The following is a 20,288-nucleotide window of genomic DNA, read 5'->3' as shown; positions in this document are numbered from 1 at the left end:
AGAACGGTCCTCTGAGCATTAGAGGAATCCCTGCATAATGGCGCCGGGCCGATGCCAGGGTTTTAAGAGGGGGCGGACAATCAGGGAGGGTCTTTGCGCCGAGGGGATGGGGACGCATCCTCTTCCAGGTCACCTCCTCCGCGGGGTCGCGGAGCGTAGCGGCGTTCCAGCCCAGCTGTTGCTTCAGATGTAAATCAAAGTCGCGTTCTGGATTCCGCGTGCTGATTGATTAAGGCTCTCTGCTGAGATCTTGCCCGCTCTGACAGCTGGACTGATTGAAAGAGCAGAAAAGAGGCTTTCTGGCAGGATGTGCCATGAATCAAAATCGCGATGCGCTCAAGATTTTTCAAAACATTTGTTTTTTGTCTAGAAACAAATGTTCAAGGACTGAAAAAAGTCTTGGTAGAATATTTTAATTTTCAGGTGTGTAGTCTTTATAAGCTGTCTTTGTTTAGGCCATTGGCTTGATGTGTGATTGGTATATGCATGTACAGTAGACACTTTTCCTTGAGCTCAGTTTCAGATATATTCCCATAATTTTCAGAAAACATAAAATGTGTTTAAGTTCCAGTGAAGTATACATGTAAGCCATTTTAAAGTGATCAGCATATGACTGCTTTGGAGACAACAGCCTTAGGTCAGGCCTTATTTTTGGATTTCTCCTCAATAATAAATGGGCCTATATATTGTACTTAACAGAGACGTCATCTCAACAGAAATACAATTACAGGCAGTGTTTTATACCCTGAACAACACCAGCTTGTTGTTGCTGAGAAGTGCAACGCCTGTATTCTCTTCTATTGCAGTCAGTCTCTATTCAGGATTCCCCCTGAGACAAATGGATGTCATTTACACTGAATCAATTTAAGCATCTCAGTGCAGGGATCATAGCAGAGCAACAAATCATCACATGGTTAATTATGCCTCAAGGTTCTGTTTACTGCACCCCGATTGCAGGTCTTTATCCTTTATTGGTAAGCGTTTATCACTCAAGTGACGACTTTAAGATGGCGAATTATCTTACACGCAGCGTAGCTGGTAAACATTCCGTATTGTCATCTCTGGTTTGATGTCACCGTATCTGAGAGGGCAGCACTGGGCTTGGCGTGAGCGGCCACAGCGCTGGCTTTTCAGAGGACCGGACGCCCCAAGCGAGGACATGTGTCAGATGTGATCTTGTCACCCAGAGACGGGGATGGGTGTGTGTGTGTGTGGGGGGGGGGGGGGGGCAGGTGACATTAATGCTTTATTGCATGAGTGTTGAAAGGCCTCTGTTTAATCAAACTCTCCAACTAAGGGGAGCCCGATCACACAGCGCACAAGTTTACACTCTGTAAACATCACAGGCCGACGAGTCTCTCTTTTCTGTAGGGTGCTTGATGACGGCCCCTCTGAAAGATGAGGTGCTCAGATGGGTGTGGTTTTAATTAGTCTTCCCACCTCTGGGGCGAGAGCTGTCAGAGTCACAGAGCTACATAAAAGCGGAGACTGTTTGCAGAAAGACTGTGTTCAAAAAAAAGTCTGTCGCTTTACAAATGCTTGTGATATGTAGTTCATGGCTATTTAAAATACACCTAAAAATGGGTGTAAAATACACCCATGAGAAAATGACAGTGCCACTGCCTCACAGTTTCCCAGGATGCATCAGTGCTGTGAAAGACATGGAACTACTGACAGAGATTTCAGCAACTCTAAGGGAGGAAGTGAAGACTGCTTATATTGTAAAAGCATACCAGCCTGTATCAGCACAGCCTTCCTCAGGGTAGTTTCAGAAGTGGTTTAGAGAACGAGTATATATATATACATGGAAATGTCAAAACGAGGACAGTTATCCACAGGCTGTGAATGAACAATGTAAAATTGGAGGTTTTTTTATGCTTTATTCTCCTTCTTCTCTGAGATCTTCAGTAGATCCATGAGAAGATAAAACCTTGGAAAAATGCTTGGCTGGACATTACTAAACAGTAATCAATCATTCCTGTATCAATTGTATTTATCAATTATTTATCAGTTTATCTTTTATCAATTCCATTCCATCTAAGCCCTATCTTCGGGTCATTTTTACATGCTTATTGGCGTTTTCCCAAAAAATGACAACCAATTATATGTCCCTATTCAATTTCATTGATGAATAGCAATTTGAAAACTATCGCTCAATGAACAATTTAGACGATGTTATCAGAATCCAAGCAAAGAACAGAAAACTCAATTTTCCTATCAGAATGCATAGAGTGCTTGATCCCTGCTTGCTGATAGGCCGCTCCTCCATCTCCAGGTTCGTGATTGGGCGAGAGCGGCCGGGCCAGGTGAGCGAGGTGGCGCAGCTGATCAGCCAGACCCTGGAGCAGGAGCGGCGTCAGAGGGAGATGATGGAGCAGCACTACGCGCAGTACGACGCCGACGACGACGAGGTGAGGCCCACAGGCGGGACGGGAGAAATCCAGACGGCTCCTCCCCCTGCATTAGTGTTACATGCATGCTAAACACGCTACCACAGACTGTTACATATTATTGTGCGGAGCAAACAAAAGAGCTGCTAGTTCTCTCCCAGACTTGTCGGTTGACTTTGCTGAGAGGTTATCATTGACTTGCATAGGAGATGAGCACATTTTCTTAATAGATTCTGCGTTGCCATGGCGCAGTGGTGCCTTAATGAAGCAGCGACGAGAGACTCGGCTGAAGGTCAAATTAATCACCCTTTCCTGTATTATTAATTGTATTTATATACACAAACATGCAGTCTGAAAAGAACGGTATAATATATAATTCAAACTGACAGCAACAATATTACAGTTTGTTTCATTATATTGTTGATGAGACTATAATGTGGATATGGTAATGGAACCGTGGATATTTAACGCTTGGAAACTTTCTTGACTGATTTTCTCACTGAATCTGTACATGCCAAGGGCTGAATCTATGGAGTTTTAAGGCTTCAGCCCTAGAACTTAAACATTACCACTTTGATACAAAGTGAATCATGCTGCGTGCTGACGTACTTTCACAAGTGCTTGATTCTGAATTTTTTTTTTTTTGGCGGGGGAAAAGCTGTAAATGCACTGGTGAGAGTTGCGTAATCTAGATTATCTGCAGGGCTGTAATTAAGGTAACAGTGCGGAGAAGAGGAGGTCTGTTTCACATCTGTTGCCGAGGGGAAGGAAAATGCATCGTGACTAAATGGAACATGGCGACACGTGTAATGGCTCACCGCTGGGTGCCAAGAAGACGCTTAAAACCGAGTGGCAAAGCGCAGCTCCTCGGGGTGGAGGACCGAGTGTCCCACGCCAAAATCTCAGGCTGTGGATCGGCAGCAGTGCACAGCTGCTGCTCTCAGACCGCAGCTCAACAAGAAACGTACCTGAATAGGAAGTAACCATTTCCACTGTCACACTGTGACAACTGCACTGTGAAGTTCGAGGTCTCTGCTCAAGCTAACTGCTATATGCTGTTTCTTTAAGCTCGAGAAACAAATTTAAGCAAGTGTAACTTTTTCATTATGGATTTTATTGTGAATGTTATAGATTTGGTAGACTCTGACATTAACCAAAAATACTGTGAGAAAAAGGACAATTTAACGTTTGCCTGTAATTATTTCTCTAAAATGGGGATAAGATGCATTGCGGTTAAATCTTAAAGGTACACCACTACATCAGGTCACTATTTAAAATTGTATAAAAATAGTTGTTGATACACTTTTCAGCTGTGGTGGTTTGAGGGCTGCATGTATTTGATTGTTGCAAACGTAGCATTTTTGTGGTCCTACCTACGCCTGTGTGAGTTCGTGCTGAGTCTCAGGGTCGTTAACCACGTCTCTCTCTCTCGTTGCTAAATGTTTTAGAGGAGGGCTCGCGTGTTTCATGCATCCAAAGGCACCGTCTGTAGAAAGAACTTTAACGACAACAACAACAACAACAACAGCAGCAGCAGCAGCAACACCTGTCCCTTTGTAAAGGTTTGTCATTTAAGATGCAGAGAATGCCTCTGTGTATTTACAACTCGCTTACTAGCAGCCCTGAGCCCCACATCAGCATTTGACTCTCACTGGGAATAAAGCCATGGCTCACAAGCAATTTAAAAAAAAAAAAAACAGGCAAGCACTCAGCAGTGGGTATTAAATGGCATGCCAATTGCTTAAGATAATTGGTATGGCTGCTTATTGGCTTTGTGTTGGTAAAAAGCTTTCTGGAATAAAGCACTCCACGGTGTTGCCGGTGGCCGTTCCCCATTACTCACCGCCTCTGCTGTTGCGCATTTTTTAGAAAGGCCTGTAACGTCACAGCTGCCATTACGCACAAATTTAGCGTGACTGTAATCCCAGATTGGAGAGGCAGGGAGGGGCGCTGGCTGATGGAAGCTGACACCGGCGGAAGGTTGGAGCTAATTGTCGCGCCGCACGGAGGAGGAACAGCGGTGGTGTCAGGCCTTTTCGCGGCATCAACGAAACTGGCTGTGATGCGCGTGAGACTTCAAAGGAGCGTTTTCGTTTCCTCCTACCCCCCCCCCGTTCATCGAGAATTTGCTGTGACTGTGGAAGAAATGGCAGGTTTGTTCTTTAAACGCGTGACAAAACGAAACTGTGAAATCTGTCTGCATCGCTCGGGTGTCAGTTATCCCGGTTTGAAAGCCACAGCAGGAGCGTGTGTACAAGGTGCTTACTAGGCCGCATGCCAGGCAGGATCATTTGATCCAGAGGAGAGGCCTCCCAGGGACTCGCCTGTGTGGAACTTGATCCATTTCTCTAGCAGAGCAAAAGGCCTGTCTACATTACGTACTATGAGGAGGAGAGGAGGGAGGTACACATCAGCCCTTGGACTGCCCACATCCTCTACAATCCTCATTCATTGCTCGTATCCTTAGTCCTGATTCTATCCTTTACTCAACACCCTGGCTCCTCAATGTACCCTTCACACCACATCTTAACTCCTCAATGTACCCTTTCCTGTTTTAATCGATAATGAGAGCAAAAATAAGATGCCAGCAAATACCAGGAATACCAGTGTGCTTCAACTCAGAGGGTAGCCCGTAGTCACGTAATGTTTGAGTAAACATGTATGTTGAGTAAACATGTATGTTCGGTGGTATGTTGCTATGTCACATTCACTGGTAGACTATATGGTATGCCAGACTTGAATGTATGTTGTGGTGCTATGACAACAGAAAGGCTTATTGAATAAATGATCAGTGAGGCGCGAAGCTATTAACCGATTGAATGATGCATTTAGCTCTGTTGTATGTAGACCTGAAGTTCATACATGTCATCAAGGAATCGATCAAATGCCTATCAACTTTAGTGGTCGTCATTGTTTTAGGGTTCCTTTGTGTACTAAAGACTTAAAATGCGTCGTTTCATTCTCATCCTGTACATTTCTAACACGTCTCATATGTCATGTTTAAAATTTGTTGTATCTACTGATCTTACTGTGGGACTTTTGGTATTAGTAAATTATTTTGGTATTAGTTTTGAGTGAGGTGAATTTTTTAGTAATTGCTTTTTAAGGTGATGAAATTGCTATAGTATTGCTATAGTATTACAGAAAAAGTCCAACTGATTATAGGCTATTGAACAAATTCATATAGATAGGTCAGACAGGGGCATCAATCAACAAACATTACTAAATTAATTAAGCAGAAGATAACCCTTATAGGGCTACTCCATCCTAATTATTACACAAATCAGTCAACCTTTGTCAAATCAGTCAACATATGTATACCAAATATGGTCATTACAAAAATAATTGTAGCTATGATAGCTGGCCATTGATGACCACTTTAAATACAAACTAATACTTCCATGACTCCACAGTACAACATTGAGAAATTGGTAAAGTAGGATATTTTGACCCTAGGCTGAAGTTTTTCTATCTAATGTATCTGTATGTTGTATTTTGTTACACTGCCCTGCATTTAATCCTTCAGGTGACAAAATTAAAATTTCCTGATGATTTTCAATATATAATCTCAAATATATACTTATGTGATCTTTTTTCCCATTTTAAATATAGCCATATAAGGCAAAAACTAGCAGTATTAACCTTCTCATTTGACTCTCTTCAAGCAGTTTGATTAAGCATGTTTTTGATGAAAAATGAAAAATTATTAGTTATAAACAAGCAGAAGCAGCACAGTAGAGATTCCCATCAAAATCATGGCTCCTGCTTAATAAAGTAGCTGTCAACTTCACAATGGCTGCAGTAATTAGTCTTTGACGTCTTCCGAGCCGCCAGTTTTTATTGTGGGGGACTGTGTGAGATAAAGTTATAATCAAGGCATGATCAAGTCATATACAATTATCACATGCTGTTCTGAGCCACATGTACTATTTTTGAGGCATAACTGTGAATGCACAGTGAATGGTGTGAGTAGGCCTATATTGTATGACCATCGGGGCAGTCCCCGTCTCTCAGAAGCATTCCATGTCATCTGGAGTGTAAAAGCTTCACGTGCAGCTAAACTAAAAAAAAAAATCAGCACTGCTCATTCCACTCACTGTATTACAGAGCCATCTGCTTTCATATTGCTGTCATCGACAGACCTGCGTCAGGAGCTTCCACTGTGGAAGATCCCTTACATGCTAACTGGCTCAAATGCGCGCATTTTTTTGTTGTTGTTTATTTTAAAATCCAAAGCCTTGAACTGCTATTGTGGGAATTTCTTTTGGTTAAATGTGTTCTTCCAACCAGAGATGCATTGGTTTGAAAATGTTCTTCCAATGAAGCCAACAAGGTTTGGCATTGATCACAGTGGTAATACAAACCTGAAGTACTGTGTAGACTGTTCATCCTTCTGTGTTAGCGTGGTAATTACATTGTGGGACATTGTTAGCGTGGTGGTATCTAGAGATGCACCGACCCACTGTTTTTCAGTTCCGATCCGTTTCCGATACCTGAATTTGGATATCTGCTGATACCGATACAGATACCGATACCAGAGCTCTTTTTTCTTGATTATTATTATAATCATTATTGTTGTTGTTGTTGGTGGTATTATGTGTAAGGTTACATGAGGCTGTCGTAAACCACACAGTACTTCTTATTAAAAGAGCCAAAAATATACAAAATGCATTAAATTTAAATGTATTCCAAAGCAATTTATTTTTAACTGTAGTTTAACCCTTTTGCACGTAACTTATTTTTTATGCTATGTAGCGCTAGCGCGTGTGTTAGGATACATGGTTCTTTATGTTTTCATTAGCTTTGTTAAGCTTCTCATAATTTTCAGTTATATTTCAGTTAAAATATATATTTGCTATATATTTTTTATGTTAAATCGCTGTTTCCTCAAAGCTAAAATTAGCTAGAATTTTTCCAATCTAGTTTTATAATTGCACTGGTTTTAGTATACACGCTAAACAGCTAATCACCGTATGCACAAAAGGGTTAAATGCTCAAAAGTATGTTCCCACGACTCCCACGTTGCATTTGACTATGTTAACGTGGTCGAAATCATCACTGAAACTCATGCTAATGGATTTTCTGTTTGCCAGATAGTCTATATGAAAAAAAGGAATGAATAGTTGAATCTTCATATTGAACATCCAAATCCGATTGGACTGACAAAATTAAGTCGGGTACAGCCCTAGTAGCCTGTTATACGATGCAGCACAACTTCCACCTCTTGGAATGTTGGCTTTACATGCATTACAAGTTTCTGTCTTGCTTTTCTGTGTTTCAGGACTAAAATATCTCCAAACTAAGGACATGTTGAGGTGATAGCCAACTGTTAACGTTACTAGGTCACTCAGTTGCAGACTAATGGTCCAGTGCTCAGTGCATGTACGTCTAACTCATAGAATTCTGCGAGACAAAAAAAATATGTAGACTACTGGGTATTTTTGTAGAACTGTTAATTAATTAATTTGTGCTACAACATTTTGGCTGTGGGCTTAAAATTGCATTATTAGGCTACATATTTATAATTCATGGAATCTGGATTGGTACGTGGATCGGTAACGTCAGTCCGATATCCGATGAGTGAATTACGTCAGTATCGGCACCCGATATCGATATTGAATCGGATCGGTCCCAACTCTAGTGGTATCCAGGTACATTCAAGATGTATTGCCTTAGGTGGTACTGGATACTCGCCTACATTCCCTGTATTAATTCCAGACAGGGGAATACGCCACTGATGAGGAGGAAGAGGTAGGCCCTGCTATGACGGGTGGGGAGATGACCATCGAAGTGTTCGATCTGCCGGAAACGGAGGACATGTTTTCCCCCTCTGAGCTGGATGCCACCAAACTCTCCCAGAAGTTCCGTGAGGTAAGCCCTGCCCACCCAGAACTGAACCAAAATGTGTCAGAGCACACCTCTACAAAATGCATGTAGTCTGGGGACACTGAACAGATCACCATGTTAACTATGAATCTCCACTTATTGTATATTGTTATGTGTTTGTCTAGCAGATGTCTTCATCCAGGAAAGCTAATGTAGCTCACTGTTTTACACATTACTCATGAGTACTCTTTGCTCAGGAGAGCATCACAAAAGCAGAGCCAGCATTCGCCCCACAACAGCAAGTTACAAGCCTAATTCCCTAAGCATCACACTGGCCTGTGGCTGCCCCAGCACATAGCTGAAGTCCTGCTGTGACGAATTCCCTCAATGGAAAAAAAAAAAGCATTGACTGTGTTCTTTTGCTGTATTTCATGTTGATACCGTAAGCCATAAACATGGATATGTCAGTGTATGAATACTGGGTTCTCCCAGAGAGTGTCTGGATATCCCCTGAGAAGGAATAAACTGCAGTAGAGCATTTATCCCACTTGAATCTCTCCCTCTCTCACTTTCTCTCTCTCCCTCCTCATCTCCTTATACACTGTTTTCAGAGTTAATCTAAGTAGAGAGAAGTATGGGCCCGAGTTCCTGTGCATGAGAGACAGTGTGATTTATTGGCCTGGCACTGTGCAGGGCTGGGAGCGGAGCTCCTTGAGCGGATCCCTTGCCTGACTGCCCAGTTGATTAACTTCTATTCGATATTTACACAGCTGCAGATCAAGCACACAGTCACTGAGGCCGAGATACAGAAGCTGAAAAACAAGGTAAGAGTCTCCTCTCTCAGGCATGCGCTTAAAAATCAATAAATCACTGTATGAAAAACAAATGTAATATTGTGTACAGGATACATTTGTGACAAGCAGAACTATATTGTACTACAGCAGAACATGGTCAGTTTTTTACTATAAATTGTGTGTCTATATTTAAAAATAATTGTTGTTGTTTACCTATCTTCAGCTACAGTGATGTGTAACGTATAGAGTATGAATTTAAACATTTAAACGTTTATAGCTGTATTAGCAATAACTGAAATAGAATAATGACTTATGAAAGTGTACCCAACTGCAGTGTCTGATGAATGGATAATATATTGCTGCTTAAACAAATAAACAATGATGGCTGTTTAGAAGTTGAATTGAACTGAATGAAGAATGTTGAGATGGATCGTCATGTTGCTTTAGTTTCTTATTATCATTATTATTATTGAAAATAGGTCTTTGTGAACCACTGTCATACTGTGCCTAAATAAATTGTGCATGAAAAATGAAGCTGTGCTGAACCCAACATCAGAACAATTCTGAGCCCTCAGGAGAAGACTTGATCTCCTTATGATGAAACAAACAGCATTATTCTATTATCTATCAGTTGGGAATGTAATAAAAATAACCCATTTGGTTATCCGGTTGATGTGAATTTCCACACAATCAAAGCACAATCGGCGTGGGTAGTATTGATATTTATATTTGTTCTGGAGTCCGACAAATGAATTGCACCTTGGTCATGGGCCAAGGTTGTTGACCCATCTGGGCATTATAAACAGGGAATAGAAAAGGGGGAGATGAGCTAGAGGAGGGATGCTGTCAACAGATGAAGCATAAAGGAATTAGTGAGTGGGATTTTATAATTATGGATGGGACCTGTTTGTCTAGGCTCGGTTAATTGCATGAAGACCGAAAATTTTCCTTAAGAATATTAATTTGCAACTCAAGGTGGATATGTCATATCACCCTGACGGCTCCATCGCCCCATGTCTGACCCTCTGCCACTCAATCAGAACCTGACCTTGGGACAGTATCATCTGACCACTCAGTGCATGACCCTGGGGGCAGTTTTCAAGTTATGAGGAAGTGAAAGGCTGGCAAAACTGGTGCTGAAAAATGTGCAGGGATATTTGCTGAACCCAACAGCAGTTATTCATGCTCTATGGAATATAAACGATGACGTTGGTGGAGCAGCTGTGTGTTAGCTCTGATGCCGTAATGTCTCACATGCACATGTGAGTCCACAGAAAAGGAAGTTGTGATGTCCATGGACAGGATGGGCATTGATTTGAAAACTGAACTGGCAGGAGGCTCAGGTGCAGTTGTCCAAACATCAACGGGACAGAGGTCATTTTTGAGATGAGCACTTAAGAGATGTGTTGCAGTAAAAATACTTCTGTTAAGAAGTATGCGTCAGAGTTTAAAAGTGCAAAATGTGCAAATAAGTTCACGAGAAAGATTGATTCTGTGTCTGTGCCTTTGCTAGAGCTGAATGTGTTGTATTTCACGCTGGGAATATAATATCTGTGGCGGTGGTCCTATATCTGGCAATGTCTGGCATGTGTGACTTCTCACCCTGTGTGGGTGTATTTAATCTGTCTCTGTGTAGGATCTGTGATTTCTCACCTTGGGTGGGTGTGTTTAAACTGTCTGTGTAGGATAAGTGATTTCTTACCATGTGTGGGTGTGTTTTGTCTGACCCTCTATGAGTTATGCGGTTCAGGTTTGTGTGTCACACCATGCATGCATGTGTTGTCTCCCTGGGTATGCGTGTTTGTATGTGTGTGTGTGTGTGGTTTCTCTTCTTGAGTGTGAAAACTCATCTCCTCAAGCTGTACCTCTAGTCTGCCTTTCTCTCTATCCTATCTATCCCTATTTCTATTTTAAAAAACACTCTATACTAGTTTAGTACTTAACTCAGTACCTTACTGACCTCTTGTAATACTTCCCAATAAGTACTCTTAGCATAGTGATGCACTTGTAATGTGTAATGTGTGTACGGTGTCTTGCTCTGGGTGCCTGTGTGGTGTCCCACCCTAGTGTGTGGTGTGCCAACCTAGCTGCACAAGTACAGTTCCTTGCCCTTTGTGTGGTTTCTAATCATGGGCACGAGTGGTGGTTTATTGTGGGCGTGGGCGTGTATCTCGCCCTAGTGTGCGTGGTTTCTCACCCCAGGGTGTGTGTTTGGCCCCAGCTGCAGGCAGTGGAGAGGGAGAAGCAGCGCTGGGAGAGGGAGAAGTCTCAGCTGCGGCAGAGCATCGAGGACAACAAGGAGAGGATGCTGAAGCTAGAGAGCTACTGGATCGAGGCCCAGACCCTCTGCCACACGGTCAACGAGCACCTGAAGGAGACGCAGAGTCAGTACCAGGCCCTGGAGAAGAAGTACAACAAGGCCAAGAAGCTCATCAAAGACTTCCAGCAGAAGTGAGTAGTGCTGTGTGGAGCTCATTACATGACCTGGTATCACCTCTCTCGCAGCAATAGTTTTTTAAAATCAGCACTTGAGTGCTGTCTGTTAAGATTTGTAATAGATAGCAAGAGGTTTAGAGTGTGTCACAAGAGTCTTATTTTTGTTTTTTTGTATTTTATTCAGATGCCCGGTGTTCAGTATTCTGTTCTTTTACCTTGAGATGAATCACCTTTTTGGTGGGATGCTAACATCCGTGACTTGCCTCCATTATTTTTAATTAAGCAACATGAAGTCCACCCCCACATTTTTATTTTTAGGAAGAGGAACGTCCTGTAGGTGTCCGAGCATTTTGAAATGACTGCTAACACTTCCTTGATTTGGATATCAGAAAGGATTAAATTCTCTGCCTCCTACAGGGCAGTTTACGCCGATTGCTAATAGGATGCCAACGTGTAGAGTCCTGCCTCTCGCAGGGTGGCCGTGTCGCTTCGGTCACCCCCCATCAGAAAGGCTTACCTCCTCGCTAGCGTGACCAGGTTTAATTGCGGTAGCCCCCGGGCGACGTAGCCGCAGCAGGAGAGGGCCGTTTTAATAGTGATGCAAAAAGGCCCGAATGGGACCCCTCATTTGATCAGCGAAGCAGTACTGAGAGCAAAGCCCCGCCCCCGGTGTTCTTGACGGACTCTGTGTTTAATTGCACTCCGCCTGGGAACGTTCTGCGCTTCCGCCGAGACCCCCCCCCCCCCGATCCCAGAGCAGCACCCCAGCCTGCCACTTCGCCTCGCCTCAGCACGCTGCCGGTGAGAGAATGGCACTGGCTGCAACTCGTCCTAATGATCTCCCCTTCGCCCCCCTCCCCCACCCCACGTGTCCCTGTCAGGGAGCTTGACTTCGTCCAGCGCGAGGAGGCGGAGAGGAAGAAGTTGGAAGATATGGAGAAGGCCCATTTGGCGGAAATCCAAGCATTGCAAGCGAGGGTAATTATCCATTTTTATCCGTTTATCCATCACTTCAGCCCACAGGGAAGATGTCAGATCCATCTGTAAGCATTGGTAACCAAAATAAGGTAGACTGTGTGAAATCAAGTGTGTTATAAATATAATATCATAAATAGATTGGTTACAGGAAATAATGTAGGCGATCTGGCCCAGGTTGGATTACCAGCACCTTTGTAAAGAATCGGTTACACTGTAGCAATTAAGCCCTCACAAAACCAAGCCATTTCCTTAATTAACACCATGTTCTTTTTATAAATACAAAGGCCTACATTGTCTTGGATAATGATTGCCCATTAAGTAATTATTAATGTCTTGTAACCGCTAGAATCATGTATAATGTAATTTATCATAACAATGACATTGTACATTGTGATATAACAGAAAGATTTTGAGGAAATTGAGGAATTTCCCCAAATGGAGAAGTTTGTGTCTTAGCCACACAGTTTGTTTAGGCAGTGAACAGCCCTCTGAAACAGTCATTAGTATCACAGGGTTCTCATGGTCCTTGAAAATCCTGTCATTCTGGAAAGTCATGGATAATTGTCAGATTTCCCACTGTCCTTGAAAAATAATGGAAATTTGCCCATATCGTAAGAAATGACAGTTAATTCTCTCTTGTCATTCACAGCTAGCTAACAATATATGACGTAATTGTAGTTTGCGAGCAAAATGAGTCCACATATCTTGCTAACTAGCTAACTCTTCATCTGTCCAGTCTGTCTGTCATTGTCAGCACTGATATCACTAACAAATTGGTTAGCTGGCTGGCTGGTGCAGTATGCCTACCACCATGTCACTGTCAAGCACTACAAGCGAGTGTCTGGGCAGCCACGAAATATTTGGAAAGTAATGAGTTTCAAAACGTATTTCTGCCTGTAATTCCGCCTTAGGAGTTGCCTACTGTTGTGGGACAACTGCAACATAAATCATTTGTCATTGAAGTCATGGAAAATCTATTATATACACACACACACATTAATGTCTTGTATCATAATATATGCATTATGCTACAGTGTGAAATGTAAAATGTAAGCTCAGTACAATAAAATCAGAGTTGTCTGTGTCTGTTTTAAACAGTGGCGCAGGGTATAGTTAGGAGCTGATTGCATGGCAACGACAATGGAGGCAGAAAGCCCAGCTGCAGGTCAACAGTCACACCTACACATACCTGATGACTGGCACTCTGGCATGGCGCACCCGGGGACCACGTATCTGCCTGCTGTCACCTGAACCTCTGCTTAAATTCACCCCAGAGTTCTGCAGCGTCTTACAGCACCTGCCTGCGCAGTAGCTCACCTGTCTCAGTACAGACAGCTCTGTAGGGGAGCGGGAAGTCATATGACTTAGCTCAAAAAAGCACTCTATATAATTTGCCCTGCAGGGATATTTTTAGTCGATATGTGCATTGGAGTTACATTAGCTGAGCAGTTTAATTGGTGGAGAGCTTGATTTACCCACACCGCTGTGGCTTGATTCTGCAGAGATAAATTCAGGGGAGAGTTTAGCTCTGTTCTCTGATCTGACCCGAGCTGTGAAACCCTCCGCAGATCGCCGACCTGGAGACGGAGCTGATGCAGCTGATGAAGCAAAATGGCGCCCAGGTGAACAACAACAACAACAGCGCAGAGGCCAGGGCGGAGGCTCGCGCCCCCGAGGGGCAGAGTTTGGCGAGGGCCGCCCTCTGCGGAGGTGAGTGATCGGGATGCCCACCCCGCCCCAGCCCTCCTCTCCCGCGGAGTGCACAGCCTCTCTCCTGCCTCTGTCGTCACATGGCTTCCTTGCAGAGCAGGAATCGGGGGACGACGTTTCCCCCCCCCAGGGATTACCGCGTGACAAGGACGGCTCTGTCCCCTTGCAGCGGTACTGCCTCCGCTCCACGGCGGTGGTCACACGATATCCTTTTTTCGGCTGCTGTAGATCCCACAGCTCCGCAGGGGGAGTGGGGGTGAAGGGGGGGGAATGTATCATGTGACCAGAAGCAGGAGAGTGTTTGTGTCAGTCCAGGAACCCTTTTTCTCATATCTCATGTGTCTCTGGCTTTGTGTCCTCAGTCATAAAGCTCAGCGTCCTCTAGGGAAGGGCCAGAGGGGCCAGGGAGCCCTGCGTTACAGAGTAAAGAGTGTGCTGTAACTGAGGGACACACAGGCACTGTGTCAATGTAGATTTAGTGTGCCTTAGTGGTAAGAGAACATCCCTTAATCCCAAACCACTGTGCACTCCATCAGCGGGCTGAACTGCCTCAGCAAATACCCAGCTGTACAAATGATTCGTATGTAAAATGTGAGCAGTGGAAATGGATGAGGGTGTGAACACTCTGCCTGTAGATCATTTTTAAGATGACTCATTTTTCTCACCGAAGGACCAGGAACCAAACTGAGGGGCTGTGACCCTGTTGATGTATTTGGTGAGTCATGCAAATGTTAATGCCTTATAAATTTATTAAGACATTAATATGATGTGATTTGCCGCACACAAACACAGCCAACGTCATGAGTTACGCATGCCACCAGAGAACCCCTGCCTCAGATTCACTGCAGTAAAGGGATCTATTTTGGCCGTTGCGACAGACTTTGCAGATTCGGAGTGCGTCTTTCTCTGGCCCCTTTTGGAGGCTTTTTTGCCATTTTTAAGCACAGGCGGATTTTTTTTACGACCATCCCGTTTGTCCCGTGAATCCGCCCTCTTGGAGCAGCTTGGTAGCCTGATGAAAGCCGACAGTTTCAGAATGCGAACCCAAACGTGCCGTGACTGAATGAGGCGGCATATCGGGCTCTATCGGGTGGGCGGAGAGGCGCGAGCTCGCTGAAAACCTCCGCCGCTCATGTCGTCTCACTGCCCCAGAATAGCCACCAGCCCGGTCAGGGTAGCACCCCGGAGAAAATCTAAATGGGTACCAGCATTCGCCCCTCCTTTTCCCCTCGCACATTTTTTCTGTAAATTCTATAACTGAATAGGGAAGAAGTCTATATAGTTAGATGTATACTATATGGACAAAAGTATTTTGCCACACCTGTTTTTCAGGGTTTGGGCTAGGCCCCTTATCTCCAGTGAAGGGCAATCTTAATGCTTCCGCATACCAAGACATTTTGGACAATGCTATGCTTCCGACTTTGTGGCAACAGTTTGGGGAAGGCCCTTTTCTATTCCAACATGACTGTGCCCCAGTGCACAAAGCAAGGACTATAAAGACATGGTTTGATGAGTTCGGTGTGGAAGAACTTGACTGGCCCGCACAGAGCCCTGACCTCAACATCATGGAGCACCTTTGGGATGAACTGGAACGGAGATTGTGAGCCAGGCCTTCTCGTCCAACATCAGTGCCTGACCTCATAAATGCTCTACAGAATGAATGAGCACAAATTCCCACAGAAACACTCCAAAATCTTGTGCAAAGCCTTCCAAGAAGAGTGGAAGCTGTTATAGCTGCAAAAGGGGGACCAACTCCATATTAAAGTATATGTATTTGAATACAATGTCATTACAGTCCCTGTTGGTGTAATGGTCAGGCGTCTGAATACTTTTGTCCATATAGTGTATCTGGTAATATACTGTACGTAGAATCACAGGCCATTAACATTAATCTGTTTAGCTCAGATGTTATTCCCATTGGATGATGTATCGTGAAAGCTACATTCTGTCCTGTCTGTTTTGACCAATGGGAAAGTGTCATGCCGTGTTGTTGCTGTGCGGGCGGTCGCCCTGACCGTGCGTGGTCCTGTCTGTCAGATCTGAGCCGGGCGGTGCCGGAGACGGAGCGGTTGGACAGCGAGGCACTGAAGGCCCGGGCGCAGCTGGCAGGGAAGGCCTGCAGGCAGAGGCCGTCCCGGTCACTGCTGAGGGACAGCTTCAGCTCTACTGAGGGGGACGACAGCTTGGAGAGGAGGGTGAGAGAGACTCACGGGCACTTGCATACACCCACACCCACAGATGCAGTGCGCAGGCACACACTTATACACACAAACAGTACACATACACTAACACACAAACATGTACTTGTACATACATATAGAATACATGTACACAAACACTTATAAATATGTAAAGTACACAAACAGTAACACACAGACACACATATGCTTATACACACATAGAATACATGCACACACACACTTACACAAATGTAAAGTACACACACACACACACACACATACACTTATACACATAGTACACATATATTACATATACACACATACAGTTATACATACAGTACCAGACAGTTTAGACACAATTGATTAAGATAATCCAAATGTGTTCAAATATATTTTGATCTAAAGACATATGCTTAGTGCTTGAAATTTTCTTAGACAACTTTGATCTAAAATATAATGTAGTTTTGATTTGTTTAACACTTTTTGGTCACTGTGTAATTCCACTTGTGTTATTTCATAGTTTTGATGTCTTTGCTATTATTCCAAAATGTGGAAAATAGTAAAAATAAATAAAAATCCTTGTATGGGTGTGTCCAAACTTTTGACTAGTACTGTACAGTACAAATACACAAATACACACAGTTTACCCACCCATACAGTACATGCACAAACACACACACACTCACTTATACACACATAGACAGCATCAGCTCCACACAGAGGGAGACAGCATGGACAGGCTAACCAGATGTCACTTTGTAAACAACATTATTAACTGAAATTATTAGCATTCTCAACATTTTGTTTTGTTTTTGTTAATCCAGAGATGTTTTGTGGTAGTTCAAATATTAGAGTGAAAATTAGTTTAATTGCACTGTGTTTTATGCTCTCCAAAGTTAATCACATTTTGTGCCTTTTCAGCCAATTTTTGATACCCCTTGTCATTTTGTTATGTAAAGCTTTATGTAACATCCAGTATTAATTGCAACGTCTGTGCCCTGTGGCACTGAGTTAATCTCGGGCGGTGTCAAAGCTCATTCTCCGTCTTCCACAGATAATTGCTTGTAAAGTCCCTTTTTGAAAAACGCTTGTCCTTGTTAAGCTGTTCCTCACTCCACAGTAATGACCTGCTGAGTCCTTAAAAACAGTTACTACTCAAAGATCCATACCAGACTGCAGGGTTTTGCTTCTTTTTGATAATCAACTTATGGTTCTGAATATTGAAAATGTTCGCTCATTTTTCCTGACGTACACAGAAAAGCTTAATTGTAATTGCATTGAAATGTAAATTCAGTTGCTTCCTCATATTCTGCTGATAAATTAACTATGAATAAACTGGTTAAAGATTTCTGTTACCTACATAAACACTTCTGAATGAAATAAATAGCCATTAATAATTAAGATTCTTTACAGTCAAATAGTCAAATCTTAAGCATCCTTATTTTAATCAAGTTGTGGAAGAGGAAGTTATTTAGAGTGGAAACAGAAATAGCAAATCTCTGGTCGGGGTTGAAAATTGAGGGTGAAACAGACAGAAGGTCAGGTCAAAGATTGCATCCAGGCTGTGATTGGCTGGCTTGTAAACTGGAGGAAGCAGGCTGGGTTGGTAACAAGGTGCTGATTGGCTGTCTCCCCCTCAGGCTTCAGAAGGCTGTGGCAGCCCTGCCCATGGTGCCAGGTCATCCCTCCCTCCCACCCTGAGAACGGGCTCCCCCCACTCGGACTCTGGGGCCTCCTCGCTCTCCCCTGCTGGAGCTGACACCCCGCCTCTGCAGCAGCTTCGGAAGGGCAGAGAAGAAGAAGGTGACCGCAGACCCACACACACCTACACCAGCAGCCCAGTGGAGTGGGCTGGTTCCTCTGTACACATGGGTGCCGAGTAAGGTTCGCGCTTGGCTGCAGCGCTTACAGGAAGTCCCATGGGGCCGTTACAAAGCCTAGGCTTTTGTCTTTAAAGTGAGCCTGCATCGGCAGAACTGACCTGCACTGGTGTCCTGTGTCACTACAGGATCTCAGTCCCCTCTGGTGTCCAGCCCTTCACTCAGCCAGGAGGAGAAACAAAGCAGAAGACTCCACGATCTCGGGTAAGATATTGAAGATGATGACAACGATGATGATGAGTTGAGCTCTTAACCGAAAGGTTACTGGTTCAATTCCCAGGTGGGCCACTGCTCTTGTACCCATGGGCATGTACCCACCCTGGGATAACCCAGACTGCCTCAGTGAATATCCAGCTGTATAAATGGATAACGTGCAAAAATTGTAACCTATGTAATTCACTCTGTATAGGAATGACTGGTAAGCAAATGCAGTATAATCCAATGTTGATGATAATGACAATGATGATTTAGACACATACACCATCTAACCATAGGTGCTTTAAGATGAAATGAGTTATAAGCACACAATGAACACTGGTCTTTGATTGGCCAAGATACGTCACGTGTGGGGCATCTGGACCAGAGGAGATTTTGTGTAAAGAGGAAAGTAACAGCCAAAAGGATTCCCAGATTGAGTATGGCCACCCCTGCATTAAATTTTGTGATTTTTGATTTGTTATGCTTAGCTTAAAAAGCAGTTCTCTTGTGTTTAAACTATGGTTTCTCTGTGATCCTGTCCACAGAGTGATTAATGTTGTCCCTCAAGAGCTACACAGGCACTCTTCAAGCCCTGAAATGACTTCAGTAGCCTTTTTATGCCCACTAGTGGTAGAATGAGGTACTTTTGTTCCGTGATGAGGGAGCTGTTCAAGCAGTGAGTGAAGGAGCGACATCTTTAGCGTGTCGGTACAAAAAAAATCACTTTCTTCAGTACAGAAGAGACACCTGCGCTCTCAACCGTCAGATCGATTTATGCAAGCAAGTCAGACATGTGCAGATATTAAGAAAAGTAAAACATGGAGGCAACATGAAACAAAGTGATGAGAGGAGGTGCAAAGCGGTCAGCTGGCCTGGATTCACACGTGTGCTGTGTCACCATAGGTCTCCCCTCAGAGGCAGTAAAGGGAAGGAGAAGGAAGCCAGACTCTCATCTGGAAACAGGTAAGACAGTCAAACACATCTCTCTCTGTTCATTCATCCCATAGGTCCACACTACATCTAATAGCAGTGCACTCTGTCCTCATTTCCTCTTGCATTTCCAGTCCTTCCTAAAAATGTAATTCCCCAACTCTCATTCTATTGTGCAAGATGCACTAGACACAGTACAAAAGTAACGCTTGTTTAAATTTGTTTCAAAGGAAGTAGATTAAAGACAAACTGCAGCACAGTTAAATTGCAGGTCCATTTACTTGCTCACTACTGCTGAAAAACATTTATTCACTTAAGATGAATATGAGAATGCTGTATAAATATCTTTTTGGTTATCTGAGCTATTTCTGGTAGACGGGTACAGTTCATCGCCGAGATAAATATCCATTTACATGTTGTCCATAGACGTAAGCAAGCCCCCTTCAGATGTTCTCCAATCATAGACCTGTCTGTTTACATTAAAAATACCAGATATCCACACGGGTAAGCCATTTCCTGTGGTCTCAGCCTCTTTTTTCATGGTGTCGGTGGGTTTCACACTCACAGTATGACACCCTGGCTTTCAGAAACCTCCTCATCTCAGCACAGCGTTACTGTAGCTTAATGAGCAAAATGGGGGCGGCCTTTGATTGACGCGTTTAACAGCGGGGTGTACAGCGCTCCGCCAGTTTCCTGGCAGCAGCTGTGGCGCAGGCGGGGTGACAGCTGAGGCCGTCACCGAGCGCGCCTGTCCTCCCTGCTACAGCTGGGCTCCATCCCCCTGGACAGGGAATAACCCAGTTTACCTTCCCCCCTCCATCCCACCCCCACACTTACATCACTCAGGTGGAGGAAGGCTACATCACACATACTCTGTATTATTACCAGATGTTCAGTTCCTGCACCCGTGCTGTTCCTCCACTTTCTGGGAGCTTCCATTATATATAACAGCCTCATCCGATGACC

The 20,288-nt window shown here is 43.8% G+C and overlaps 1 protein-coding gene across 2 annotated transcripts in view; it reads left to right on the top strand.

Moving 5' to 3' along the window:
• ppp1r9a (protein phosphatase 1, regulatory subunit 9A) overlaps window positions 1-20,288 on the top strand; it is a 50,094-nt gene that overhangs the window by 21,348 nt on the left and 8,458 nt on the right. Inside the window, exons 6-16 of one of the 2 annotated variants that reach the window (XM_036555566.1) lie at window positions 2,276-2,411; window positions 8,109-8,261; window positions 8,987-9,040; window positions 11,232-11,461; window positions 12,328-12,424; window positions 13,993-14,134; window positions 14,805-14,849; window positions 16,172-16,329; window positions 17,955-18,117; window positions 18,323-18,398; window positions 19,296-19,355. In XM_036555566.1, coding sequence (XP_036411459.1) covers window positions 2,276-2,411; window positions 8,109-8,261; window positions 8,987-9,040; window positions 11,232-11,461; window positions 12,328-12,424; window positions 13,993-14,134; window positions 14,805-14,849; window positions 16,172-16,329; window positions 17,955-18,117; window positions 18,323-18,398; window positions 19,296-19,355 — 1,314 coding nt within the window. The remainder of the gene's footprint in view (window positions 1-2,275; window positions 2,412-8,108; window positions 8,262-8,986; window positions 9,041-11,231; window positions 11,462-12,327; window positions 12,425-13,992; window positions 14,135-14,804; window positions 14,850-16,171; window positions 16,330-17,954; window positions 18,118-18,322; window positions 18,399-19,295; window positions 19,356-20,288) is intronic. The other variant, XM_036555567.1, reaches the window with a different exon arrangement.

Source organism: Megalops cyprinoides, chromosome 21, assembly GCF_013368585.1.
Source record: "Megalops cyprinoides isolate fMegCyp1 chromosome 21, fMegCyp1.pri, whole genome shotgun sequence".
NCBI classification, from domain to species: domain Eukaryota; kingdom Metazoa; phylum Chordata; class Actinopteri; order Elopiformes; family Megalopidae; genus Megalops; species Megalops cyprinoides.
This window is presented reverse-complemented; position numbering and strand designations above follow the sequence as displayed.